At 41.4% G+C, this 26,378-nt stretch overlaps 1 protein-coding gene across 1 annotated transcript; it reads right to left on the reverse strand.

Annotated features, from left to right (window-relative positions):
- Window positions 1–1,651: 1,651 nt before the first annotated feature.
- On the reverse strand, window positions 1,652–26,310 carry LOC138973150 (serine-rich adhesin for platelets-like). The gene is made up of 9 exons (XM_070345825.1): window positions 25,755–26,310; window positions 16,148–16,303; window positions 15,546–15,623; window positions 15,108–15,290; window positions 14,101–14,208; window positions 12,628–12,772; window positions 10,261–10,479; window positions 7,051–9,116; window positions 1,652–5,752 (listed from the first exon to the last, which is right to left on the reverse strand). The coding sequence occupies exons 1-9, from the start codon at window positions 26,307–26,309 to the stop codon at window positions 5,528–5,530; spliced, it is 3,735 nt and encodes a 1,244-aa protein (XP_070201926.1). The 5' UTR covers window position 26,310; the 3' UTR covers window positions 1,652–5,527.
- Between the last annotated feature and the right edge of the window lie 68 nt (window positions 26,311–26,378).

Here is a 26,378-nt window from a genome sequence, read left to right on the forward strand (position 1 = left end):
AGAACAGCTATATAATCGCTATTGTGTTTTCAGCGTAGCAATAGGGTCCGATATTTAGACTCGAACAAGTATAATGCGACTCGTCTTCGACTCGTCGGCATTATACTTGTCTCGTCTAAATATCGGACCCTATTGCTACGCTGAAAACACAATAGCTGTTAATAGTTATGACCATGTAAAGCACATATATATGGCCCAAGCAACAAAAAACCGATTTTCACAAGTTACGGCAAGCCTACTAATTTTTAACCCCCGAACCTGGAGGTTGAATGCTGAAGGGGTAACAAGTACACTTGCCTATTTTTGGCTGGTGGAAAGCAACCAGATTGTTGCCAAGTTTTATAAAAAAGAGCTCAAAACTTTGCAGACAGACAGTAGGAGACTTCAAACATATCAAAACACTGTATTCACAGTGCACGGATAAGAGACAATGGACACACTGCTATACAGTATCAAAGGCATTACAATGGCAGTACTTTCTATGCAAGTCTACCTGGGAAAACTTCACACAGCAGCAGACTTAAAAGCAAGGGAATGCTGTACTCAGCATAGGAAGAAGAGACAACAGATACACTGCTCTGCACTAACGCAGTACTGAAAGGCATTATAATGGCAGTACCTTGTACACAACTCCACCTGGAAAAACTTCAAATACAGTAGGAGATTTACAAAACACGTAAATGCTGTGCTCCCAGCACTGGAAGAAAGACAATAACACACCGCCATGAAGTACCGAAAGGCATCAAAATTATAGTACTTTCTACCCAAGTCTACCTGGGAAAAGCGATGGCACAAAAAGTCCCACAGGTTTGGAAGATAATATAATTACAGGTATTTGCACCACTGACACATGATCAGGTTATTTAAGTAGAGAGAGGCCGGCAGTAGGGCATTATGGAGTGTGACCAGTCATTCTTCGCCAGGATATTGAGTAGCGTAGGTTCATGCACACGTATGTAGCTATCTCAAATAATGCCACAGTTTGATTCACTGTGAGTTACCATTTTTGGCATAAAGCAACTGAAATTATTGTATAACAAGCATTCCACACATAACCCGCTCAATCTGTTTAGCTGAACAGAGTTTTAGTATTACATCCATAGCAATGCTACATAATGGTGACCGTAAAACTGAAATGTTTAGAAATGTCTCAAAGATCTTACTATCTTCAGTGGGAACAAAAAGGTTTTCACAACCATTAAGGTAGTGTTACTGTAACACATTCCAAAGAAGTTTTTCTTTCAATTGTTTTGGCTGTGTTATTCATATTCATCAAGTAGAGTAAAACTTCGTCATGGTCTCTTGACAATTTTTTATTTAATGACAACAGCCACCTTTAACTCTTACCAGTTCGCTCCCTTGCCCATCGTAAGCAAGCTTACGATGCCCCCCCTGTAGTTTTCCACTGACCAATTATCTAATTATCAACCAAAAAATTTGTTATTTTACATTGGATGGGTCGGACAGTGGATAAACTCATATATTAGACACACTTTATGACAGAAACAAGCTGGGTTTTTGTTATAAGTTAGTAATAGGAATGCATTATTAGGAAAAAAAAAAAAAGTATGTTAACGGTAACATAGGCCAATAAAGTAGGTCGGTAGGACAAGACTTTTTTTTTTTTTTTTTTTTTTCCCCAAAAAACATATTTCTAAGTTATTTTGCCAAAAAACAACGACCTTTTCTTTATTTTTATTTTTTTTCCATTTTTTTTTCAAAAAACCATATTTTTAAGTTATTTTGCAAAAACAAATTTTTTTTTCTTTTTTTTTCCCCCCAAATGCCAAAAAAAAGTCTAGGGTCGCGGGAAAAAATAGGGTCGGTCAGGATACCGTAAACAGACTCTTTTTTTGTGCCTTAGGCATGCGTATGTCATGAAACGTCCAACTTTGAAATTTGGGTGGGGGTATTCAGGTGACAATAACTTTTTTGTTTATCAGCAAAACTCAATAAAACTTTGCTATGTTATGTAAAATGAATGCCCAAACAGACTAGTTAGCAGCATATCTAAAATAAACTGAACACAAAAAAAATGTCTTCTTTGTGTTTGTCACGTGTTCCAAAAAATGGGCGTACAAATTTCAACAAAAATCATGTTGTCACCCCCATAACATTTTTTACCTTTAAAGATAGCACAATTCTCTTTGCAAATATGAAAAGCTTATTCATTTTCCTTTCATTTGATATATAACTTTCTATATTTCATTTAGAATATGACCCCAGATAGCCACTCGGCAAGTAGGCACCAACAGCACTGTAAAATATGCCCTAAAACCACCGAACTGGTAAGAGTTAAGGATGTACATGTATTTCAAAACACGAATCGCCTAAATCACACCGCTGTTGATTTAATGACAAAACTTAGCAGTCATTAAAATCTGCCTTCCGCCTAGAAGCAGTACATTCAGCAAGACGGTAAGCAAATACCACATCAGGAAAAACACCACTGAGTAAAAGGATAACACTACAGTTGGTGGTTTCTAGACAAGTCTAGTGTAGATGCATATAACTCTGTACTTTAAGGCCTACGCCAGTATGTCTAAAGTTGAGAACAGCAGAGACAGAATACAGCAAGGCTGATGACACCAGCACACAGAGGACACCAGTTTTTTTTAACAGAGCAAGAAAAAGCAGCCCGAAAAATGTGTGCACAGTTTGGCATTGAACTGTACACATATACATACATCAATATGAAAGCACGGTTCTGTACAAAAGCAAATACAAAAATGTGAACGTATTATTCAGCGCACATTGGTGCTTGTACATGTACTTTCAAACTACTCATATCTTTAACTTATATAATTACTGCAGTTGTGAGAAAATCATCTTTCTTAAATCTTGTTCTTTTGCAATATTTGGAAGGTACCATCACGATAAACACAGAGCACCAAACATTCAACCAATTATTGCATTTTTTGCCTGTTCAAGTAGAGTTAAAGAGATAGCGACAGTCAAGAAGCCTCCTGGAGTATTTTAATATTTCACAGAAAAACATCGAGGTCTCAATTTGCAAAATGGAAGGTATTTAATGATCAAACATGAACAAAAAGTAGACATGAATAATCTCAGGTAAAACCAATGCATGCAAATCGCTGCAAGCGCATTAAAAAACCCAGATCTGTTTGACTCTGAAAATTAACAGAAAACTTAAAACTATTTTTCTTGCACCATGGGAAAAACATGTTGCTTTTTAATACCCACTGATAAACACAACCACACACACACATTCACACCCACTTTGCAACACAAAACACTTGTATATACAAGTAAGAATTGGTGAAGCCTCAAATTAATTGGGCAAAGTCATCTTCACAAAGCTGGTTGCACACACTGAATTTTCAGCAAAAATACTTGACGAAGTCCTTGCGAAGTTGACTTAGGGCTCATTTAAGGACAGCCTAAACACAAAACGTTCAAATTACAGAAAAAAAGCAGACTGCTATTATAAATAAATAGCTCAACAAAATTAACACAATCAAAACAACAACATCAAGAGCGGTCGAGGAAAAACATCGCACTGGGCAATATTATAGAAATATGTATCACAAATATTCCCACAATTGTTATCATCAAATTTCAAAACAAATTCTTATAAAAAATAAGCTCCATAACTAAACCACCAACCCCAGATACTCGGTGTTTCAGATTTAATATTGATTCAAACGAAAGGGGTATGAAATGAAAAAGTTTGAGGCATGTGCAATAAGAAATACTGACAAAAGATATTTTTGGGATCTTTACAAGAGACATATATTTCTTTTCTTAGTTCTGATCAATAAGCCTGAAATCTGTTAGTCTTATAATTTGTAACAGAATTTGTTTCTTAATGCCACACCTTTTAATCTCTAAAGTTAAATGCACCTGCACATCACAGATCAAGGACAGGTCATGTTGATACATAAAGAAAACCACCGAGATATAAATATTAATTATTATGCATGAAAATCTGATCTGATATTTTTAAGGTATCACTTTCTCCATTGAACCCAAGTTTTTCTGTGTGTGAGTACATGTATGTGAACGTATGACTGCATGACTGTATAACTGTAGATGCACAAATGTACATTAGTAATGTCTGGCTAGTAATGTCAGCTCATGCATCTGCTTAATGTAAGTTACTATTTAGTTACAGATTCACTACTCATTTTACAGATACAGTTGAACCTCTATTTATACAGAAATCACTTATAGTGAGCAAAACTGTGGTTTACACAGGCTTTTCAGTGCCATTTTGACGAACAAAAACCCGTCAGCTGGGGCACTGAAATTTACAGAAAACCTTATTTTTATGACATAATCTCATGTCGGTTTCAGCCACTGCCTTACCGCTACAGTAAAACCTGAGTCTAGCGGACCCTTCTTGTAACGGCCACCTGCTACATACGGACAGTTTATCATGGAACGAACACGATTTCAACAATAACTAACCTTTAACGGACGGACACCTGCCACTTACGGACGCGGACACGATTTTTCGGACCGTAGGAAGTGTAAACACTGTCACAAACGGACACTATGTACATGAAAACGCAACTTCAAAAACTCGACTGTTATTCAGGTCAGTGCTCGGCAGCCGTAACACAAATGGTTGTTGATTGGTTGTCCTGTCCCTTTTCTGACCAATCAGTGGCTTGTTTAGATGGAGACTCACTTTCGGTCGCTCACTTTTGCTCACTTTCGCTTTTCCGCATTGTGGATACAGTCACAACCAAAAGCAACAGTACTGTGTTTGAAAATGGAATCTCCAGCAGGAAAAAGAAAAGCGTTGACTTTAGAGCAGCGTATCGCTGCCTTGAAAAAAATAGATAGCGGCCAATCATGCCGAGATGTGGCGAAGGAGATGGGATGTGGTAAAACACACATCGCGAGGATCAAATCGGAAAAAGAAGATGTGATGAAGGAGTGGGAGTCAGGGGCACAAAGCGACCAAAAAACTGTGAAACGTCAGAAAACGCAATATGAAGACCTGAACAACGTGGTATGGGAGTGCCTTCACGCTGAAGTCCATGCTTGAAGACGTCAAGCTTAGGGAAGCTGGACGAGCCAAACAAACAGGCATCCAGGACTTTTTCAAATCGTTTTGATGAACACTATTCAATTCAATTCAATTTAATTTAATCTTGTTTTAATTCCTGTCACCGCCCTCAATCTGTGCCTTGTACAATGTGATCTGGTAATTTTATTTAAGTTTTTACCTTGTGTTTTGTGTTGAAAAATAAATACATACTCCAGGATTGACAAAAAGTGTCTTGTACATTTTACGTGCTCTTTGTAAAATATTGCCCCGGCCCCTCCACCTGTGAAGAAAGGACACCTGTCTAATAGGGACACCCTTACCATACCCCAAAGGTGTCCATTAGAGACAGGTTATACTGTAGTTCTCAAATTAAGCTCAACTCAATCTACGTCACAATCATGAGATCACAGATGATATATATATATATTTTTTCAGATCACAACATTTCTCTTGCACTCTATATCAACCAACAACGTTCATTCTCATAAAACAGCCACTCGATGCACATCAGACCTCAACTCTCTCTCTCGGCTCCTCGTCAAGATGCAAGAGTTGTCCCAGCTTGGCACAACACATGTCACTGGCGCGCTTTGCGTCACGGGAGACCATGGAAAAATTGAGAAAGCCGTGCGGCAAATCATCGACGAACAGGAGCTCTACTGATTTGCCGAGGGAACGGAGACGTCGTGTGAACATGACAGAGTCGTCCAACAGTGGGTCCAGATGGCAGGCCTGCACACAGAGATTGTCCACATCAGAATAACCATCAGGGCGGGGATGTAGCTCAGTCGGTAGCGCGCTGGATTTGTATCCAGTTGGCCGCTGTCAGCGTGAGTTCGTCCCCACGTTCGGCGAGAGATTTATTTCTCAGAGTCAACTTTGTGTGCAGACTCTCCTCGGTGTCCGAACACCCCCCGTGTGTACACGCAAGCACAAGACCAAGTGCGCACGAAAAAGATCCTGTAATCCATGTCAGAGTTCGGTGGGTTATAGAAACACGAAAATACCCAGCATGCTTCCTCCGAAAACGGCGTATGGCTGCCTAAATAGCGGGATAAAAAACGGTCATACACGTAAAATTCCACTCGTGCAAAAATCCACGAGTGTACGTGGGAGTTTCAGCCCACGAACGCAGAAGAAGAAGAAGAACAAGAAGACGAATAACCATCATCCTGTTTTAGCCAGGGTAATGATGCATGTGAGGTCTGAACAAAATGCCTGAAATTGTTCATTCACTAACCAATACAAAGGCACATTTGTTAAACAAAAATGTTCAGCTGAATAAAAGTGAAAACAGTGCCTGAAATTGTTCATTCACTAACCAATACAAAGGCACATTTGTTAAACAAAAATGTTCAGCTGAATAAAAGTGAAAACAGTGCCTGAAATTGTTCATTCACTAACCAATACAAAGGCACATTTGTTAAACAAAAATATTCAGCTGAATAAAAGTAAAAACAGTGCCTGAAATTGTTCATTCACTAACCAATACAAAGGCACATTTGTTAAACAAAAATATTCAGCTGAATAAAAGTAAAAACAGTGCCTGAAATTGTTCATTCACTAACCAATACAAAGGCACATTTGTTAAACAAAAATGTTCAGCTGAATAAAAGTGAAAACAGTGCCTGAAAGTGAAAACAGTGCCTGAAAGTGAAAACGAATGACATCACATGACCTGAATTCAGACTTCTGGCATTCATGGTGAGGGTTTTGGTAAGAGGCCCTCAAAAGTCTGTACCCTTAATGCAAAATAATTCTTTAAAAAAAATGGTTTCTTGCCTTTTCTAGTGCTTTTCATAAAAATCAAAGCCAGTATACTTCAAAATTCCCACTCAGTCTGAGATCACAGAAAAAAAGAAGGGACAGAAGTTTTAGGGACATAGAACAACAGATAAAATAGCTGTGATTGGCAAACGAATAGGCACATTTACGGAAGGTTGAAAGAAAGCCAATTCGAGTAAAACAACAAAATGGGTTGAAAGACAAATAGACAATATTTTCACAAAGAAATGAATGAAGTCACTGACCACCAGACACACATGCGGGAGCCCCTGAAGCAGCCAGTCGGGAGCCAGCAGGGGCGACATGTAGGGGTTCTTGACGATCGGGATGTTGCGAATGGCCCGCAGTGGGCTCTGGGCCAGGTGGCGCTCACGCTTAAAGTCTGAAGGCGACATGTTGTGCAAACACTTCGGGCCGGCCTGGTTGCTCAGAGAGGGTTGCGACATGCTCCTCGGAAAGGCGGTCGCTGACGAAGCCTTGTGGAGATCTAAACGCAGCTTCTCACGACTCACTGATGGCAGTGGTACAGCTTCTGAGTGCACAGAAGATACCAGTTCGGCCGAAGACATCATTTTATCTGCGTCGTCACTGAGACAGCCGCTGTCAGGAGACAGAAGGGGGTCCACAAAAGCGCGAGAACAAGCAGTGTCAACCGATGTAGATGGCGCTGCTTGCAAAACAAAGTCTTGAAAATCACTGGACACTTCCAGAGCCAGTGTAGCACTAGCAGCAGCAGTTGCACTGTCACTTGTCCTCATGTCCATATTGGCGTCACTGTCTTTCACAAGATCCCCCCTACCAGCATCATCTCCTTCTTCTGGGTCTTGTTCTTTGCCTTGTGCAGTACCGTTCTTTATTGTCACGTCATTCTCCTTCCCCGCGATACTTAAACTGGCACCATTCTTCCCATCATTTTGTCGGCCCTGCTTTCTGTCTGCCTCACCACTGTCCACCGTCTCCACATCTTGCCCTCTGCTCTCACACTTGTCCTCAGACGTCTGTGAACCTGCTGTGGGAGACGCAGATAACAAGTCCCTCCCTTTTACGTACCCGTCCATTCTCTCTGTCGGGGAAGTGCTGGTTCGCTCACCATTGGACTGCCCCGACTCCAAAATGTCGAAGGAGTTTAAATCGTCGCTGGGAGTAGAGAGTAGACTGCTGGGTAGGGTGGTGCTGGGCGTGTTACTGGCGGCGGAACTGTCCAGCTCAAACTGCAGTATTTCTGCCTTGTCTCGCTCCAGGCTGGGCATGTAGATCTGTGGCTCCAACCCTTCAAGCTCCTTTCCCTCGGGGCTTTCCCCTTCTGCCTCCTCTATGGAGAAGGCTGGGGGGTCATCGCACACTGCTGCATGCTCGCCTCTATCCTCACCCACTGGAACACTGGTCCGGTCAGACAGTGTCAAACCCTGAGATGTACAAATGTCTTGGCCTTCCTTCCAATTACTGTCCTCCCCAACCTGGAAAGACACTGGAGAAAGTGCAGTTCCAACGCTCTCTTGCGGCGTGTGTAAACACGGAGAAGCATCTCCAATGCCTTCAGATGTGTTTTCATGCATGCACTGAGTAGAGGCAATGCTTGCACCTCCGATGGTTTGGACAGTGTTTTCTGCACAGGTCGGTGAAGTGCTTACAGCTTGCTTACTTTCATGTGCCTCCTTCAGCGCAGGAGATGGATGTAGATCAAGTGAAACACCATCAGCATTTTCTTTCACAGTGCTGTCCTGTGAAATTAGATCATACACACAGTTCAGCCCCTGAGGACCGTTGTTTTGTGGAGTGTGTGCAACATCAGCACCCGGAAAGCCCTTGGCCTGGCTGGGGGTTGTCATTGGCGTGTGGAAGCTGGAAGAGCATGGACTTCCGTCTATACTGCTGCCATACTTCTTGTCTTCTGCTCCGGGAGCGCCCGGCCCATGCTGGTTCTCATCGTCCATGGGCATCAGGGGGATCTCTTCAGGTGACGTCTGCCTGGCGGTGGTGAAGCTTTTGGTCAGGAGGTCAGTGTACGACCCCATGTAGGACACTAGCTTTCCTGTGGCGTCTGACACCAGGGTGGAAATAGCTGTTGTTTTGGGTTGGCTGAAAATCTCCACCTCATCGCCGTTCTCCTCTGTGGTCTGATCGAGACTACCTGCCTGCGGGGACGCCAGAGTGCCGCTGGTCTTGGAGGCCGAGTCCTGGCTGACCACCACCCAGTCCGCTTCCTGCGACTCTTGTGAGGACATACGCAGCGTGGCGGCGCTGGACTCGATGTGACATGTGACGGAGGCCGCTAGCTGTGATGACAGGTCATCTGACACACCTGCATAGGCTGCAAGGACAGAGATAAAAACACTGATCATAAATATTGAATGATAAATATTATAGCATAGGAATAGACGATGTTCGGTAATAACTTGTTACTTTTCCTTGAACATTTTGTTACATTGGTCACCAAACACTAGTGATCGGCGTGTCTACATTGGCATTGAACAGTCAGTTCCGATTTACAATTCTTTCGAACTAAAAAGAGTGTACAGTGCAGAAAACATAGATTGGAGTTTTCTTTCACTGGGATGTTAGTTGACCGCTTGACTTCAGTGTCATGAGTGTTTATTTGCTGTAGTGTTTCAAAGCAAACGCAACTCAACAAACCAGCATGCTGGCCCATGTGAATAAAAAAGTTTCTATCCAAGAACAGTCCTGAAAAACTAAAACATCATTAAACTGGATAAGAATTGACGATTTTTGTTCAAAAACATTTTGTTTTGGAATAACAAAAACAACATTTCTCTGCATATTGAAAACTACTGGAATAAACCAGCACACACAAACAGACCATTTCGATATGAACTGAGACAGAGACATAGCCATGCAGACACACAAATAAATAGAAAGAAAAACATGCAGAAAAAAAGGACAGGTAGGCAAATTGACAGAGAGCACAAAATAAATGCCACACAAACATACACAAGCCAATCACAAAGACAAACACACTGCAGTCTTACCAGCCAGACACAAAGACAAACACACTGCAGTCTTACCAGCCAGACACAAAAACAAACACACTGCAGTCTTACCAGCCACACACAAAAACAAACACACTGCAGTCTTACCAGCCAGACACAAAGACAAACACACTGCAGTCTTACCAGCCACACACAAAAACAAACACACTGCAGTCTTACCAGCCAGACACAAAAACAAACACACTGTAGTCTTACCAGCCACACACAAAAACAAACACACTGCAGTCTTACCAGCCAGACACAAAGAGAAACACACTGCAGTCTTACCAGCCAGACACTAAGACAAACACACTGCAGTCTTACCAGCCAGACACAAAGACACACACACTGCAGTCTTACCAGCCAAACACAAAGACACACACACTGCAGTCTTACCAGCCAGACACAAAGACAAACACACTGCAGTCTTACCAGCCAGTCACAAAGACAAACACACTGCAGTATTACCAGCCAGACAGCGGGACAGAATGCCAGCAGGAAGCAGAGGGTCCATCAGGGCCAACAGTCGTGCGGGTGATGGTGTATAACGCACCAGCACTGGTGTGTACACCGCCAAGAGGCCGTCGGGCCGACGTATGTCAAAGGACGCAGCTCGCATGGCGGTGGACACAATGAGGTTCCCCCCCGCACTGTCCCCCGCCAGCACAATTCTCTCCCCTGTCGACCCTGCAACAGTACAAGCAGACAGTACTGTACACAACAGGGTCAGATACTGCATGTAACTCATGTAGATGTCTTTCACATGCCCTGCTTCATTTGGCAGTATTCTATAAACTACTGTGTCTGTTTTGCCCGCATATGTGCATTAAAGCTTGTGGATTTTATTCAAGACACAATATGAACAATGTCCAGAGATGAGATTCCCTAAAAGTGTTTTGGGAGGAAATTATTTGGCGGGGGTCCGTGGGACGGTGAAGGCCCCCAGTGGGGTCCTTAGGGGTCAGGGGGCAAAGCCCCCTGAAGCTGAAGATTTTTTGACACTTTGACCGTAAAAAAAGACTTGGAAATGAGTCCGAGCAGTAGAAGCATACAACATTTTGTCAGTCATATGTGCAAAATTTAAGTAACTTTAGCTCAGGAATTTTCACAAATTTTAGAAACGGCACAATTTACTTGCACAATGACCAATGGTGCTCGTAAGGTATTGATAAAAGAACTGGACCTAAATAAATTGCTTGAGTGCCATATGTTAGCTGAAGAAGTACTAATAGTTTAGAGAGAAGTAAACTGCGGCCGCAGCTCTGAAGACGAAAGCCAGTACACTATAATTAATTCATGTACATCTCTCCAATTTAAAATCGTACAATTACAAGTACAACTTCACATACACATTTCAGCGTGGTCTTCCCTTTGGATGTGTAGCTGAGATCAAAATTACACCACGTGCATCGAGCCTTTCCCGGAACAGTCAACTTTTTAATAGAATCTCCCAGTCGGAGCGACAGTTTTCTCCCGCGTAGTTTAGACGTGACGATTTCTTCCTGCCATTTCGGAACCCACTTATTCTTCACACCCTGGTCGATCTCCGACGCCAAAACATGTTCGCTTTCCGTCAATGTTCTCACTGGCGCCATCTTTGTTAAGCAGGCTAAAGCCGACAGCTGAATCAGCCCGTTTATGAATTTTCGGAATGAAGACACTCGGTGAAAGGGAAACTTGGTCCCAAATGGAAAGTTCATATTCGGGTCGAAGGTCCACTTCCTTCGATACGGAGGTTATGTTGTCATTATTTTATCGGAGATTTGATCTGGAAAATCGACTTTAGGGTTGTAGGTAGGGCTTTACAGATCGAATCCAATGGAACCGCAACAACTACTCTACCCCCCCCCCCCCCCCCATTTTTTCTCAACGGATTTAGACGATTCAGAAAAATGGTCCTGGGAACGAACTTTTGGGCGGAAATCCGCCAATTGGCGGAAGAATCTCATCCCTGAATGTCAGTCAAATCTTCAGTTCTGTTCTGGAATAACTCTTTATGGGGGGGTTATCAAACAGGGGTGTGCAAATTTAAAAATAAACAACTCACCCACGGGTTAGTAGAATCTCATTTCCAGCTCACCCGGGAAAAAAATAGGTAACCCACTCCAACTTTTCTTATTTTGTCTTTGAAGTTTCACACACAGAAACATTGGATTATAAACAACGCCATGGTTGTTTTTCAGTGGCCCGAAACAAATTAGGGAGCGCTTTCTCATTGGTCAAAATGTAAAACTAAACTAAGGGATGTAACTCACATCGTTGAAGCAGACGACATTTTCGAACACGATCAATACTTCAGAAAAAGCGCCTTAGAAACAGTACTTACTGTTTGGGCTTCGGTTTGGGCTTTGTTTTCATTATGAAAAACAAGGGGAAATGTATTTTGGCCATTCATTTTAGTAAGGAGTTGGCATTTGAAGCTCTATCTTGAGTTTTGTTTGTGAAATTTTTAGCTAACCCACGGGAATGCTACTCAAAGACCTCAGCTAACCCGGCTAATTTTTAACTCCCCCCGGGTCACGGGTTAGTGGATTTGCACACCCCTGTCAAATAAGACCAAACACAAGACACTGAACACCTGTGGTGGTCTTCACGAGAAAGAGCTGAACTGGGTGGGACCCAAGTACAGGGTCCGATAAGATCTTCTTCTCGTATGTCATAAAAGGATTAGTATAAATTGAAATTTTTTTGATATTATAACTAATGCTTGTTTCCCACCCTTTTGAGCTGACTTTCTCCTGCGCACCACCACTGGCAGCTAACTACACAGACTTCATGAAATCACTGCAAAAGGGAACCATGCAAGCAAAAGAGAGCTGTAAGTCTAAACCTTACCCAGCTGGTGGCAGTTATGCACAGCCCAGGCATAGGCGTAGAAGCACTCCTCCAGAGCCCTGGGGAAGGGGCTCTCCGGGGCCAGGGAGTAGTCGATGGACAGGATGGGCACGTCCAGGTCTTTGGCCCAGTCCCGCAGGTACACCTGTCATCATCATCACAATCACATTACAGTTAGGATTCCTGATGAAACGTCCAGGTCTTTGGCCCAGTCCCGCAGGTACACCTGTCATCATCATCACAATCACATTACCGTTAATGATTTTTGATTAAACATAGCATGGGCCTGTTGGTTTGCTTGTTTGTTCTTTGGCCCAGTCCCACAGCTACACCTGTCATCATCATCACAATCACATTACAGTTAATGATTCCCGCAGGTACACCTGTCATCATCACAACCACATTACAATTAGGATTCCTGATGAAACACAGTATTGGCCTGGTTTTGTTCTTCTTGTTTTGCTTCAAAGCCTATTTTAAATTGTTGTGCTGTTCTATGTGGGTGCCGTGTATTTAAGGTTTTTGTCCATTATTCAGTGCTATGCAAAGTATTTTTGTGCACACATTTTTTTAATTTTAATGTTCAATGTTGTGTGATATGTGTAAAGTGCCTTCAGACTGGTACTTAGCGGTGAGTAGCACTAAATAAAAACTTTTATTATTATCATTCTTATTGTTATGATAATGGTGATGACGAAAGTACATGTACTGATGGCACCCCTTTCCCACCTAAAGGAAGAATATCACCAATATAAAGAAATGAAGCCAGCTTCAAACACACAGGCAAAACTCACGCAGCAAACTGAGACAGCATGCACAAACAGAAAGAAACGGCAATAAAACCAAATTATAGTTTTCTTTTTGGTTCGAGTGTGTTGTTCAGATTTATGTGTATCACTCCATGCTTGCAAAGCTGACATGCATACATGTATACTATAAGGGTTTTTGGCTCACCTAAGTGTAGCCTATGCGATCGTAACTTTGTCTGTCTGTCTGTGCGTGCGTGCATATGTGCGTGCGTGCGTGCGTGCGTGTGTATGTCTGTGGTAGAAACTCTAACATTTGAAGACGTCACATTACATTGACGTCACATTATGACGTAAGAGGGTTAGACGTCACGCGAAGGAAGTACTGAAAGTCTCGGTCATTATTATTTTGAGCGGGCCGAGACTAGTTGGCAGTCGTGTCCCTGTAAGTAGGCTACATGCAGACAGACAGATCTAGATCTAGTGTCTCGCTTTCTTGCACAGTTTCACCTATGCTCTTTCTGTGTGTGTGTATGTGTATGTGTGTGTGTGTGTGTGTGTGTGTGTGTGTGTGTGTGTGTGTGTGTGTGTGTGTATGTGTGACGGAGTGATTGAGTTTGTGTTACTGTTTGTCGATTTCTTACGTGAGCCTTGATGGCTTCGCCTCTTGTTTCTTCTTCAAATAGCGCTTTCCAAAAACAAACAAAAACCATTTAGCTTGACCCACCTCGTGCGAGCGAGATGACTGAGCAACAAAGCCTCCACCGTGACAATGGACAATCAGCCCTCTAGATCTAGGTGCCTTCGCTGCCACTGGCGACTTGAGGCGCTGATCCTGCCAACACAATATGAAATAGTCATGAAAGCTAAAAGTTAAATGTCACAGGAGAATGGCACACAGTAATTCCTGGAATATTAAAACCTGTTCATTCTCCTTGAGATCATAATTCATACAACCCTTCAGTCCAATTACATACAAAACCTGACATTTTTTCATCAACTGATATTAATTTAACAGGATCATATGAACTGAAAGCACCTGTGTAGTATTATCAAACAGTATTTTCCAAACAAATGTACGTTATAATGTGTGGGTATGACAGTGTGTACATGGGCACCATACAGTGGAACCCTTCTTTTAAGACCTAACAAAATCTGGGAAAATTAGGTACTAGGTCTTAAAGGCATATTAACTCGATGAATATACACGCTAATTGCTTTACCAACAGCTGGAGACATGCTAAATTAAGTTCCCTGCAAAATATTGTGGTCTAGGACCCCTTCAATGTTGAGATATTTGAATTTTTATTTTGATCTAGATCGTCCTATTTATAGATTTGCCAACAGAGGGAACGTTGACGCAAGGGAAATAACTCCGCGTCTTTGTTGACATCCTCACTTTTTCAGAGGCTAGAACAAGCTGTAATGCATGTATATGGTCCGCGCATGGCGACATATCGTCATTACATGGTCTTATGGTGCGTTTGACATCGATTATGGGCAAACTACACTTTGTAAACACGGGAGCGCGTACATATGCCTTTAAAAAGGAGGGAGTCTTAAAATGAGGGTACATTTACAGAGCTTATGAACAAAACGTCTGAGAAAACAGGGTCTCAAAAGGGAGGAAGTCCTAAATTTGGGGGGTCTTAAAAGGGGGGTTCCACAGTATTGCATAAATGTGAATGCATACATGCATGTATTGACACATGAGTGTGCATATATAATACTGACCTGTCCCTCCCGCACATGATACGATATGAGTCGCACTTGCACAGGGGCGGGGCCGGTGTGTGCACAAGGTGGTGTAATTGTAATTTCTTCGCTTCCATCCGCCGAGGGCATGTCAAAAGCATCGGGACCCAGATGAAACACCTCATCCACTTGCACTGATGGACACACCATGGTAGGAAGTTGCTGCACACACAATTTCCTTTGACACTGTAGACAGGGACAGATGCTTTTTTAACACCAGCGTTATCCACCAAATACATTTTTTCCTTTCTATCTTCATCCACTTCTCAAAGACAAAACAATGACAGCGGTGCCTATTACCCCTGTATTTTCTAATCACACGCTGCACATATTTATCACATATCTTACAGCCCAGTTACAAAGGTATCTCATACACAGTAAGTTTACATGGACTGAAAAAATAAATACACAACTCACATGCATAATTTCAGACTCTGTTATCGACCAGAAAGCCTTGCAGAACTGGATATCTGCTGTGCGAGTTATATTCACCACCTGTCATAAACAGAAAAGATTGTGTTACTACCACTATCAGTACACATGTATACATCTGTCTGAAGAAACTGCTGATACAGCCCTCTGAAGAATAATGAAATGAACCAAGTTCATGATAAAAAAACCCACATTAAACATACAATAGTAGCAACAACTGTTGATAAAATGTAGTTTGAGTATATGATATCAGACTTACGTAAAAAAGAGTATCTTCCTATTTGGGCACTTTGAATCCAATTGGCAGTTGAAAAAACCAATCAACGCACTTCGATAGTTTATAGATATCAAAATATTCAATTAAATTCTAGGCTCTTTTTGTTAATTTCTCCTCTTTCGTTGTTGCTGTCAGAACTACAATCTAATCAGCGCTGATTCTATTCTTTGACTGAGTACATACTGTTCCTTTGTTGTTGTTGATTTTTATCCCAATAATTGATTAGCTAATTATCATAACTACTAACTTAAGACAACAATAGCAATTAAGTCACATCAAAAACAGATAGTGTAAAACGTCATCTTTTTACCTGCTGCGCCCGGAGGTCAGGGTTCATGATGTACTTGCCGCTGTTGAAGAGAGAGGTGGCCACCTTCATGATCTGAGAGCTCTCCTGGTAGCCCTCGCCAAAGGATGCCATCGCTATGGTCAGCAAGTGCAGGGGGCGCTGCATCGACTCGCAAAACTGAAAACCAAAAAATCATACTGCCTAACTCAGTAGCTGCCCAGTACAAAATTTAAGCCCGATTCAGCAGATTACATTACATTTTGAATTCTTCAGAAATCACAGCCTTTCCAAATATGATTCCTGATGTTATCTTCTATTCAAATGTTGATATGAGCAGTTGCACACAAAAGGGCACATGCACAAACACACACACCATGGTGTTGGTGTGCATACATACACATGTATACATGCCCGTGAGCATGAATCATTCAAATTTGAATGCATGCACGCAATACCACACACATAACTTTGTCGTGACTCTTACACAAACTTAATACACAGAGACGCACACCCACACATGTATGCATAACAGTACTCACTAACACGCCTCCATAAACTTCTCTCTGTATTTGGTCGACCCTCCTGCCCCTCACCCCCTACTCGTTCTCTCTCTTTCCATGTCTATCTGCATGGATCGTCTCTGTCTCCCCTTTATTCTCTATCTCATCTAACAGGATTGAGTCATTGCAGAGTCTTGTCATCATCTTTTTTTTTAATGACAAACATAGTTGTCTCTCATGGATTTTGCCTCATTTAGACCAGCGAACAGCTTCTGGATTGTGAATTCTGGATTGTGAGGTCAAGCAACAAGTAGTTGAAGTACCATTCATTGTAATATAATGTCAGTGTGGTACTAAAAGAGTTTTTTGTGGACCATATCAACAGTTGTATGTTGACGATCTGCAAAAACAACTGTAAACGTGATCTGGATGCCCACTGGGTGTATACAGTTTGTGGGAATTTTATCACAGGAGCGGACTTCTGCTTTTACGTGACAGTTGGTGTGCTCATCGCCATTTAAATCAAAAAGACCTCTTCATATATATACTAGAGGAATACCCGGCTTCGCCAGGTGAATCGCGAGACAGAGACGGTTCACCACAATCACCTTTGAAGGCGAAGTCCTCTCAAACGGGATTGAGAATTTTAGAGCTTATTTCTAAGCTCTATATTAACTGTTATGGTTTCTCAAAGGCCAGAACATACAGACAGACAAAAACCGCCAGACCCCATCACAAACAGAACTCTACAATCCACAGGTGTTGCCTCCACACACACACACACACACACACACACACACACACACACACACACACACACACACACAGACGCCGTATATATCTATCTATCTATATAAATATATAGAGATAGATGACAGTGGATTTTTCGATAAATAGATTCGACCTTTGCACTTTTACAGTGAGGACAACTTACGGGTACATGCAAGGAAAGCCCACAACTTCTAAGGCGAACAACTCTGCAGAGTCTGCTGTGAAGGGCGACGGTAGTCTCCCTGTCACACTCGACCCCCTTTGAATGAACTTTGTCCCCAAAGTTCCGAACCATGGACCCGCCAAGCTTAGGTCCCTCCCAGGTTGGTGGAATGGGAACAGCACGAAAATGATTCAGTGGCCTGAACATTTCATGTCGAGTCCCATCCCTGTCGACCACGCCAAATGTAACCGAGTGCCGAAACACCACAATCACCTTTGAAGGCGAAGTCCACTCAAACGGGATTGAGAATAACTGTTATGGCTTCTCAAAGGAAGGCCCGAACATACAAACACATCAAAGCCGCCAGACCACATCACAAACAGAACTCTACAATCCACAGGTGTTGCCCCCCCCCCCCCCCCCACACAAACACACACACACAGAGAGAAGCCGTATATATACTGTTCAAAAAAAGAAACGCATAGCTTGTAATATTTGGTTAATTTAGTTATATGGCTACAAGGATATCCACCAAACTGCAGAAAATGTTTATCTGGTCGTCGACCTTTCGTCCATTGCCACAAGTGAGCTCTGCACGTGACGCATGCGTTATCAGTGGCTACAATGTCAAAATTGCTCATTTGGCATGACCACTCGTCATGCTTCAGTGTAATCTCGTGAAACTCGGGGAATATTGAGCTCTCACCATGTCTTCCAAAACCCATAAAAGCGGATTGTTCGCCACAAAGAAATCAGACGACAATTCAGCGACGAAAGATGGCCCGATTGAGCAGAGAAGACCGCCAAATTGCATTGGGTCGTTTACAAGCAGGCCAAAGTCAAAGTGCAATCGCCAGGCACTTCCACGTGTCCCAGAGCACCATCAGTAGACTGTGGGTCAGGTTTCAAGCCACTGGCTCCGTTGCTGACTTGCCACGAGCGGGATGACCAAGGGCGACAACTGCTGCTCACGACCGCTTCATACGGCTCCGCCACCTCCGGAATCGTTTCCTGTCGGCCTCATCTTCTGTCCAGGCTCTCCCCGGGCCACACCGATTATCGGACCAGACCGTGCGGAACCGCCTGCATGAAGCTGGTTTGAGAGCTCGCAGACCTCACAGAGGAGCTGTCCTCACCCGCCGCCATCGCCAGAACCGAGTGCAGTGGGGCAACCAGCACCTTCGCTGGACCGTCCGGAATCACTGGAGACACGTGTGGTTCAGCGACGAGTCCTACTTCCTGCTCCAGCGACATGATGGTCGGAGGAGGGTCTACCGGAGAGTAAACGAACGTTACGCGCCCAACTGTGTGGATGAGGCACCCGTTCATGGTGGTGGAGGCGTCATGGTGTGGGGGGCGATCAATACCGCTGGAAGGAGCACCCTGGTGCACGTCCAAGGGCGCATAACTGCCCAGCGATACATGGAGGAAATTCTGCGCCCACACGCCCTTCCTCTTCTGGCTGACCAGGATGCCATATTCCAGCAGGACAACGCTCGCCCGCACACAGCACGACTCACCACCCAGTTCCTCACCGACCACCATGTCCAGGTGCTTCCCTGGCCATCCATGTCGCCAGACATGAACCCGATAGAACACCTCTGGGATGAATTGGACAGACGTGTGCGCAGGCGAGAAGAAGCGCCGGCAAATCACCGCGATCTATTGCAGGCACTTCAGGAGGAGTGGGACACCATCCCACAGCAAGATATCCGGCATCTGATCCAGTCCATGCCCAGAAGGTGCCGGGCAGTTGTTGCTGCTCAAGGCAGTCACACCCCCTACAGACTTGACAGCCTCGGCACCCAATCGTATTGATTGACTGATTGATTTGAAGATGCAAATGAACTGTGTGTGCATTCAACTGTGTCCATACCAAATTTCAAACAAATAATCTAAATATTGGATTTTCTGTTAATTTTTTTCGAAAAATAAAACAAATTTGGCAAGTAGCAACTATGCGTTTCTTTTTTTGAACAGTATATATAATGTATATCTATAAATATATAGAGATAGATGACAGTGTATTTTTCGCGTGGCTATAAATTGATTCGGCCTTTGCACTTTTACAGTGAGGACAACTTACGGGTGCAAGGAAAGCGTTCTGGACAGTGCAGTGACATTCTAAAAATAGTAACGTAGTAATGGGAATATGGATTGACGCCACACGAAGGAAGGGAGATAAACGCAAAACACTGGAGAAGATAACTTGGAAGAGTTACTGGGAATGGATCTGGGAAGATGAACAGAAAAACCAAAATCGGTTCAGCGCTGCGCGCTGAGAGCACGTCTTGAAAATTCTCATCGACCAGGTTGTGTCCGGGGTGTACCTGAAGATGCCCACCAAATTTGAAGCAGATCCATCGAGAACTTTGGCCGCGAATCGCGAACACACACACAGACAGACACAAGTCGTATATATATATATATATAGATATATATATTTGATGCACTGTGAGGTCAGGACCTCGACAGCTTTGCTTTAACACACCTCATGAATGCCAAAGAAGAACAGTGATCAGCAATCATGTATTCAATAATTAGGCAAAAGCAGAAGTCTATCATACTAGAAGTATTTAACTACTATTACCAGCAGTCGACACGCGATGATACATATGCCCTTTGACCTTTCCTTGGGAATATCCGGCCCGTACTAAAAACAGAATACGTGATTGTGGGAAAGCTATTCAAGGGCACTCACGCACTATATTTGATTTTCAATACACGACTCAAAACCTTTGGGATAAATCAAAAAGAATAAAATACAACTTGTATAGAGTTCAGAAAAGAAGGAAAAAAAGTTTAAAAATCATGTTTCACAAATGTCTTTGGGGACTCGAACTTGAGACCGCCGGCTTTGGAGGCAAACATCTTACCACTCCACCACAAGGCTTACACAATCGAGGCGTGAAAACTAAGACTTGAACTGCCAACATGACTGCCACGTGCCGGAGTTTTTGAATCGAGCCTTTGTTGACTCGTCGTTTTTCCCGTTCATATTTGTGTTTTGTGTTTTCTTAATATCTCGCCGTGTTGCCAAAAGGGAAATTAATTTTCACCAAAGCCGATGTCACGGTTACTAAAAATAAGGCCAAAAAGACAAATATGTCTGTTTTCGGAAACCCCGCCGACCCTAAAGTTTTTTTTCGCTTTTCGCACACAAATAAAAAATAAACCGACCGACCGACCCTATTTTTTTCGGCGATGTTACCGGAAACAGACATATTTTTGTTTTTGGCCTAAGATAAAAACAAGTCGCGTAAGGCGAAAATACAATATTTAGTCAAGTAGCTGCCATTTTTCAGCAAGACCGTATACTCGTAGCATCGTCAGTCCACCGCTCATGGCAAAGGCAGTGAAATTGACAAGAAGAGCGGGGTAGTAGTTGCGCTAAGAAGGATAGCACGCTTTTCTGTACCTCTCTTTGTTTTAACTTTCTGAGCGTGTTTTTAATCCAAACATATCATATCTATATGTTTTTGGAATCAGGAACCGACAAGGAATAAGATGAAAGTGTTTTTAAATTGATTTGGACAATTTAATTTTGATAATAATTTTTATATATTTAATTTTCAGAGCTTGTTTTTAATCCGAATATAACATATTTATATGTTTTTGGAATCAGCAAATGATGGAGAATAAGATAAACGTAAATTTGGATCGTTTTATAAATTTTTATTTTTTTTTACAATTTTTAATGACCAAAGTCATTAATTAATTTTTAAGCCACCAAGCTGAAATGCAATACCGAACCCCGGGCTTCGTCGAAGATTACTTGACCAAAATTTCAACCAATTTGGTTGAAAAATGAGGGCGTGACAGTGCCGCCTCAACTTTCACGAAAAGCCGGATATGACGTCATCAAAGACATTTATCAAAAAAATGAAAAAAACGTTCGGGGATTTCATACCCAGGAACTCTCATGTCAAATTTCATAAAGATCAGTCCAGTAGTTTAGTCTGAATCGCTCTACACACACACACACACACACACACACATGCACAGACAGACAGACACACATACACCACGACCCTCGTCTCGATTCCCCCTCGATGTTAAAATATTTAGTCAAAACTTGACTAAATATAATGAATGGGTAATTCTGGAAGTACTCAATTATTATGCAACTTTTTTTAATTATTTTGATTCATTTCTAATGAAAACGTTTGAAATGAAGCAAATAAATAAAATACAAGAATTACGAGTTCAGAAAAAAAAAAATTTGCCGTCGAAGCGGATCGAACCCAGGACCACAAAAGTAGGGACTAGCCAAGTACTCCTAGTCCTGGAGAAGTAGTCCTTGGGACTAGCGCATGATCGGGCGCATTACCAACTGAGCTATTTTGTTGCACTAAAGGCGAGGGAGATTTTAACTTCAAATATTACACTTGAGCTCTCGAGCGTGGCGACAACTGACTCGAGTTTCTGAGTATCTCCGTTCGTATTTCTGTACTGTTCTCTATATCTCACTGTTCGGGGCTAATTCAGTTCATAACTTGTCCTACGCTCCCGGTCACTTCGTATAAGTTTGGAAAGCAATATCAAGTAGCAATAATTTCAAGCGTGATCGACCTTATTGATACGAAATGCATTGACCAATCACCGAAAGGCTCTGACGTCATTGCATGAAAATCCTCTATTCTCGATGACATACTAAGGGAGAATGACGATCCATGGACAGTTTATTATATAAAGGGAAGCAAGCGGTTAAAAACGGCCGTCGATAGAGCCAATGAACAGTGAAGTTCTAGTATTTCATTCTCTTCACACTTGTGGCAAAAGCTATACACACTCTGAGTGTATACAGGATCGATGGGTCTGTATACGCTCTGACAATGAAAAGCTCTGTTACAAATGTTTAGCCATTAATGCCCCCTTACAAGTCGTTAGGAAGTAGCCAATGAAAAATCGATCTGAAATTGACTTTCGCTATCTCTTTTTCGGAGTGTCGAGGGTCGGCAAACAATAAATATTATACAACCACTTCTGGGTCGATACACGTTCAAAGTGTGTTCCATACTCCATAAACTGCATTAGTTTTTGTGTGCGTTTGTCTCAAGCGTACTTTGATACAATGAATCGAAAGTGCACTGCGTTCCTTCGCAAAATGGCGTCAAATGACACTCTGAGTGTTGATGTGGTTTTCTGGTCTTTTATGTACACTCTAAGAATGAAATCTATATTGCTGTAATTTGTAAAGGCCATGGAGAATCAGATTGTTTTTGTTTTTTCACTCTGATAACCAACTACTCTGCATTCCTATCACACAGTGGTTTGAATGGCATATTGGCTTCGCGACCGGAAAATAATGCCGGAGTGTATACAGGGGCAGAATATTGTATAGCCTACACTCCGAGTGCGTACATGGATATATTATATGGCCTTAAGTCTGAAATGGTGTCCACAGCTGAAATAGCTGTGCAACCTTGGCTCTAACCTGATTTGTACATCAAAGAAAAATAAAATCCTTGTAAAGATTAATGAGACTTGTAAAAAAAAGTATGAAGTACACACCTAGAGAAACATTGTGTGCTCAGTTGTTGTTTTTAATGAAAATGTCGCCATTATCTGAAGTCAGCAGCACTACATTTTGGCCATTTTTTGTGACATGACCTTACAGCATATTGAAACATGGTCTACTCTGTCATATTTATGGGACAGAATGTCATGAATGACTTTTCACTGAGCCAGTAAAACTCAAATGTACCTTTGACAAAGCAAAGTTTTTGAATTTTGTCAGTGAGCCTGCAGAAAATGGGGAGACAAAATTTCACAGAAAGTTCATAACTATTTCCGTAAGACTTCAATTTTGTTCACTGATCAGCTCTAAATAATAATTAAAGATTGAAACCTGATATATTTTTGTAAAAAAGTATTTTACAGTATGTTTTGCAGAGGTATAAAACATAAAAAGGGTTGTTTGACTTGTTTTTGCATGTTCAAAAGTAGTTTGAAGTTTACGTGCAGATTTTCTTGTGAAAAAAGAGTTATGAACTTTCCAACCTTTTGCCTTATAAAAAGAGTAAATTGACTGGTTGGGGAACACCTAGCTTTGTAATGCATTTGGATCCACTAGCAGCAGTCACACTGAAAGTTTGCATCAAGTTCATTCATTGGTGTTTGAGTAATTGAGAAATAAAAAATTCTTGTGAGAAAGTTATGAACTTTCCTACTATCTCCTCTGAGAGTGTTTTTTGTCCTTAAATGCTAGCCATGAAAGTTAAGGTTGTAGTGGAACAGCAATTTTGCATATAAAAGTACATTAGATTTAGATACTAAGCAATTTTTGTCACTAAAGTCAAGCAGTATGCTTTAGTTAGCCATTTTCTCTGTGTCTTGCGCACTATTTTTATGTGAGAGTTACTAACTCATGTCAAAACCCAAAATATATGTAAAATGACTATTTTCAGTTTCCAAATTACACTGTACCATGATTTTCATCACAAAAAGAATCTACTGGCTGCTGACTGTTTCTTTCTGAAGTACTTAGCCGTTTTGTCATGAAGTTCATAACTTCACATAACTCAAGCTCATTTTTCAAGGGCGTGTTTAAAATAATGCCTTGTTAATAGCAAAAGAGTACATTTGACTTTATCTGGACATTTTGTAAGAAGTTTTCTGAACATCAACCCTCAAAATTACATTTTGATAATTCCAGCATGAATCTGGGTTGACTGCACGGTGTACATAACTTCACATCAACTGACCCTCAGCCCCACGGTGTGAAGTTATGAACACATGCCATGAGTATGATTTATACACAATAATTAATTTACTACACTAAATCACTACCTCAAATGATGTGCTGCTCTTCTCCAGAGTAGGCTGTTACAGTTTGATGTCATTTTTATTTTAATTTACCAGCAGATTTTAGTACGTAGCTTTTCAGTTAAATAAATGATGTGAAGTTATGAACACACAGTCAGCTGACATAAACACTAACTAAATAATGATTTCGGTAACAGTTTTCATGACTGAGTTTGGTTAAGTAAATCATTAAGTTGTTTAGAATTATTTGCAAGAGACTTTAGTTAGTTATTTTAGTATACATGTGTGATTGATGTGAAGTTATGAACTTTCACAAGTTTCAAACAATTTGTTTTATTTTGGCAATTAAAATCTGATTTTGTAATATAAGTGCAGCTTTAGCCTATACTATAACTCTGTGTTCTCAGTTTGTCATTGTTTTGCAAATATATTATACAGTAACTGTACTAGAGACCAACATAACCAAAATTCTTGTGAAGTTATGCGCACGCTCACATTTTATGATTTTTGTTATCGTTTGTTTTCACAAATGTTTTACTTTTATTACTTAGTTGTATGTTGATTACAAAGAGTAGCTGGAGAGAAAATAAGATGACATATGCACTTTCTTACTTTGGTTTGAATTAGCCATAGTTTGTGATGTCACGGTGTGAAGTTATGAACTCCTAGGACATTCTAAAAATACTTTCAGTTTCTGCCAACTCTTTGAGTCAGACAAACATTTTGGTGTATTGAAATCCTTTTGATGGTACTTTTCAAGCACATTTTGCACAAAAACAGCAAAATTGTAGATTTAATGATAACTTATGCCAATATTTGCTGTGAAAAAATTGTGACAATATTAATTTCTATAAATAATACAGATAACCAAAAAATCTTCTCCACACTTCATCTTCAAAAATTACCTTCATGTTCCAGCTCACCTTTTTCAGATTAAAAAACAAAACAAATTGTTTCCTGCCTGTATAAATTAAATTTATTATACCAATAAAAGTAAATTATGTGAAGTTATGAACTTCCCATTAATGGAGTTCACATCTGCATCATGCGTGGCCAAAACAAGTTTAACTTGCTTGAAATGCAAAGTAATTTGCTGTAGCAATTTGCTCAGATGTCTAAAACAGACCCAATACATGTAGCAACAATGATTTAACAAGTCTAAATTTTGTGACGGTGTGAAGTTATGAACTCCTGCAAACTTTTAAACCTGAATCTGTGAAGTGATCAAACATGAGTTTTCTTAAATCATAGCTGTTCCTTGCGTATTTATGCTCTAAAATACATCTCTATTTTCAAAACAAAGAAAATGTTCATTTTTAAAATTGATTTTGTATGTCACAAAAATGGACACCTATTCTGACTTTGGGCCATATATACTATATAGCCAGTGCGATTCAATTATCAAAACTCATCAAACGTTGTGTACCTGAAAACCAAGGCATCTTCCATAAAAGCAGTCTGCACTCAGCATCTCGACTTCTGTCATCAGCAGCTCCGCAAGAGAATCATCCAAAGTCTCCTCGTCAGCGAACAGATGGCCAGCCTGACAGTAGTTCATCAGTTTCTGCCCATAGTACAAACAAGCTCGCAGCTGTCCTAACGTTGTCACGTAAGCTTCCAGTTCCTTCATATAAAACGTTCTGCGAAAGAGCATTGACTCTCTGTTTGTTGATATATGGCGAGATATCTGCAAAAGATGAAGACAGCATTTTTGCACAATGCGCAACAGACTTCTGTAACCGTTGCCTTTCTCTCTTGGTGATGCATCGAATTCAGTCACTCGTTGTGAAATTTCGCGATAACACGGCTCAATGCCAAGGTCCAGATACTCGAACAGCATACAGAACGAAACGTGAAATTTTGCATGATGACTGAGTTTGCCATCTTTAAAATTTTCAATGTTACTGATTGCCAATGATTTCAATTCCCTGACTAAAGACGTGAAAAATCTGCAAGGACTGTCTGAATTGTCAAAGTCCATCTTCGTTCAGGTAGCGACCATATTGTAGTGCAGCAGTAAACGTTATTTTGGTAATCAAAGCATAAATCA

Source organism: Littorina saxatilis, linkage group LG8, assembly GCF_037325665.1.
Source record: "Littorina saxatilis isolate snail1 linkage group LG8, US_GU_Lsax_2.0, whole genome shotgun sequence".
Classification (NCBI taxonomy): Eukaryota; Metazoa; Mollusca; class Gastropoda; order Littorinimorpha; family Littorinidae; genus Littorina; species Littorina saxatilis.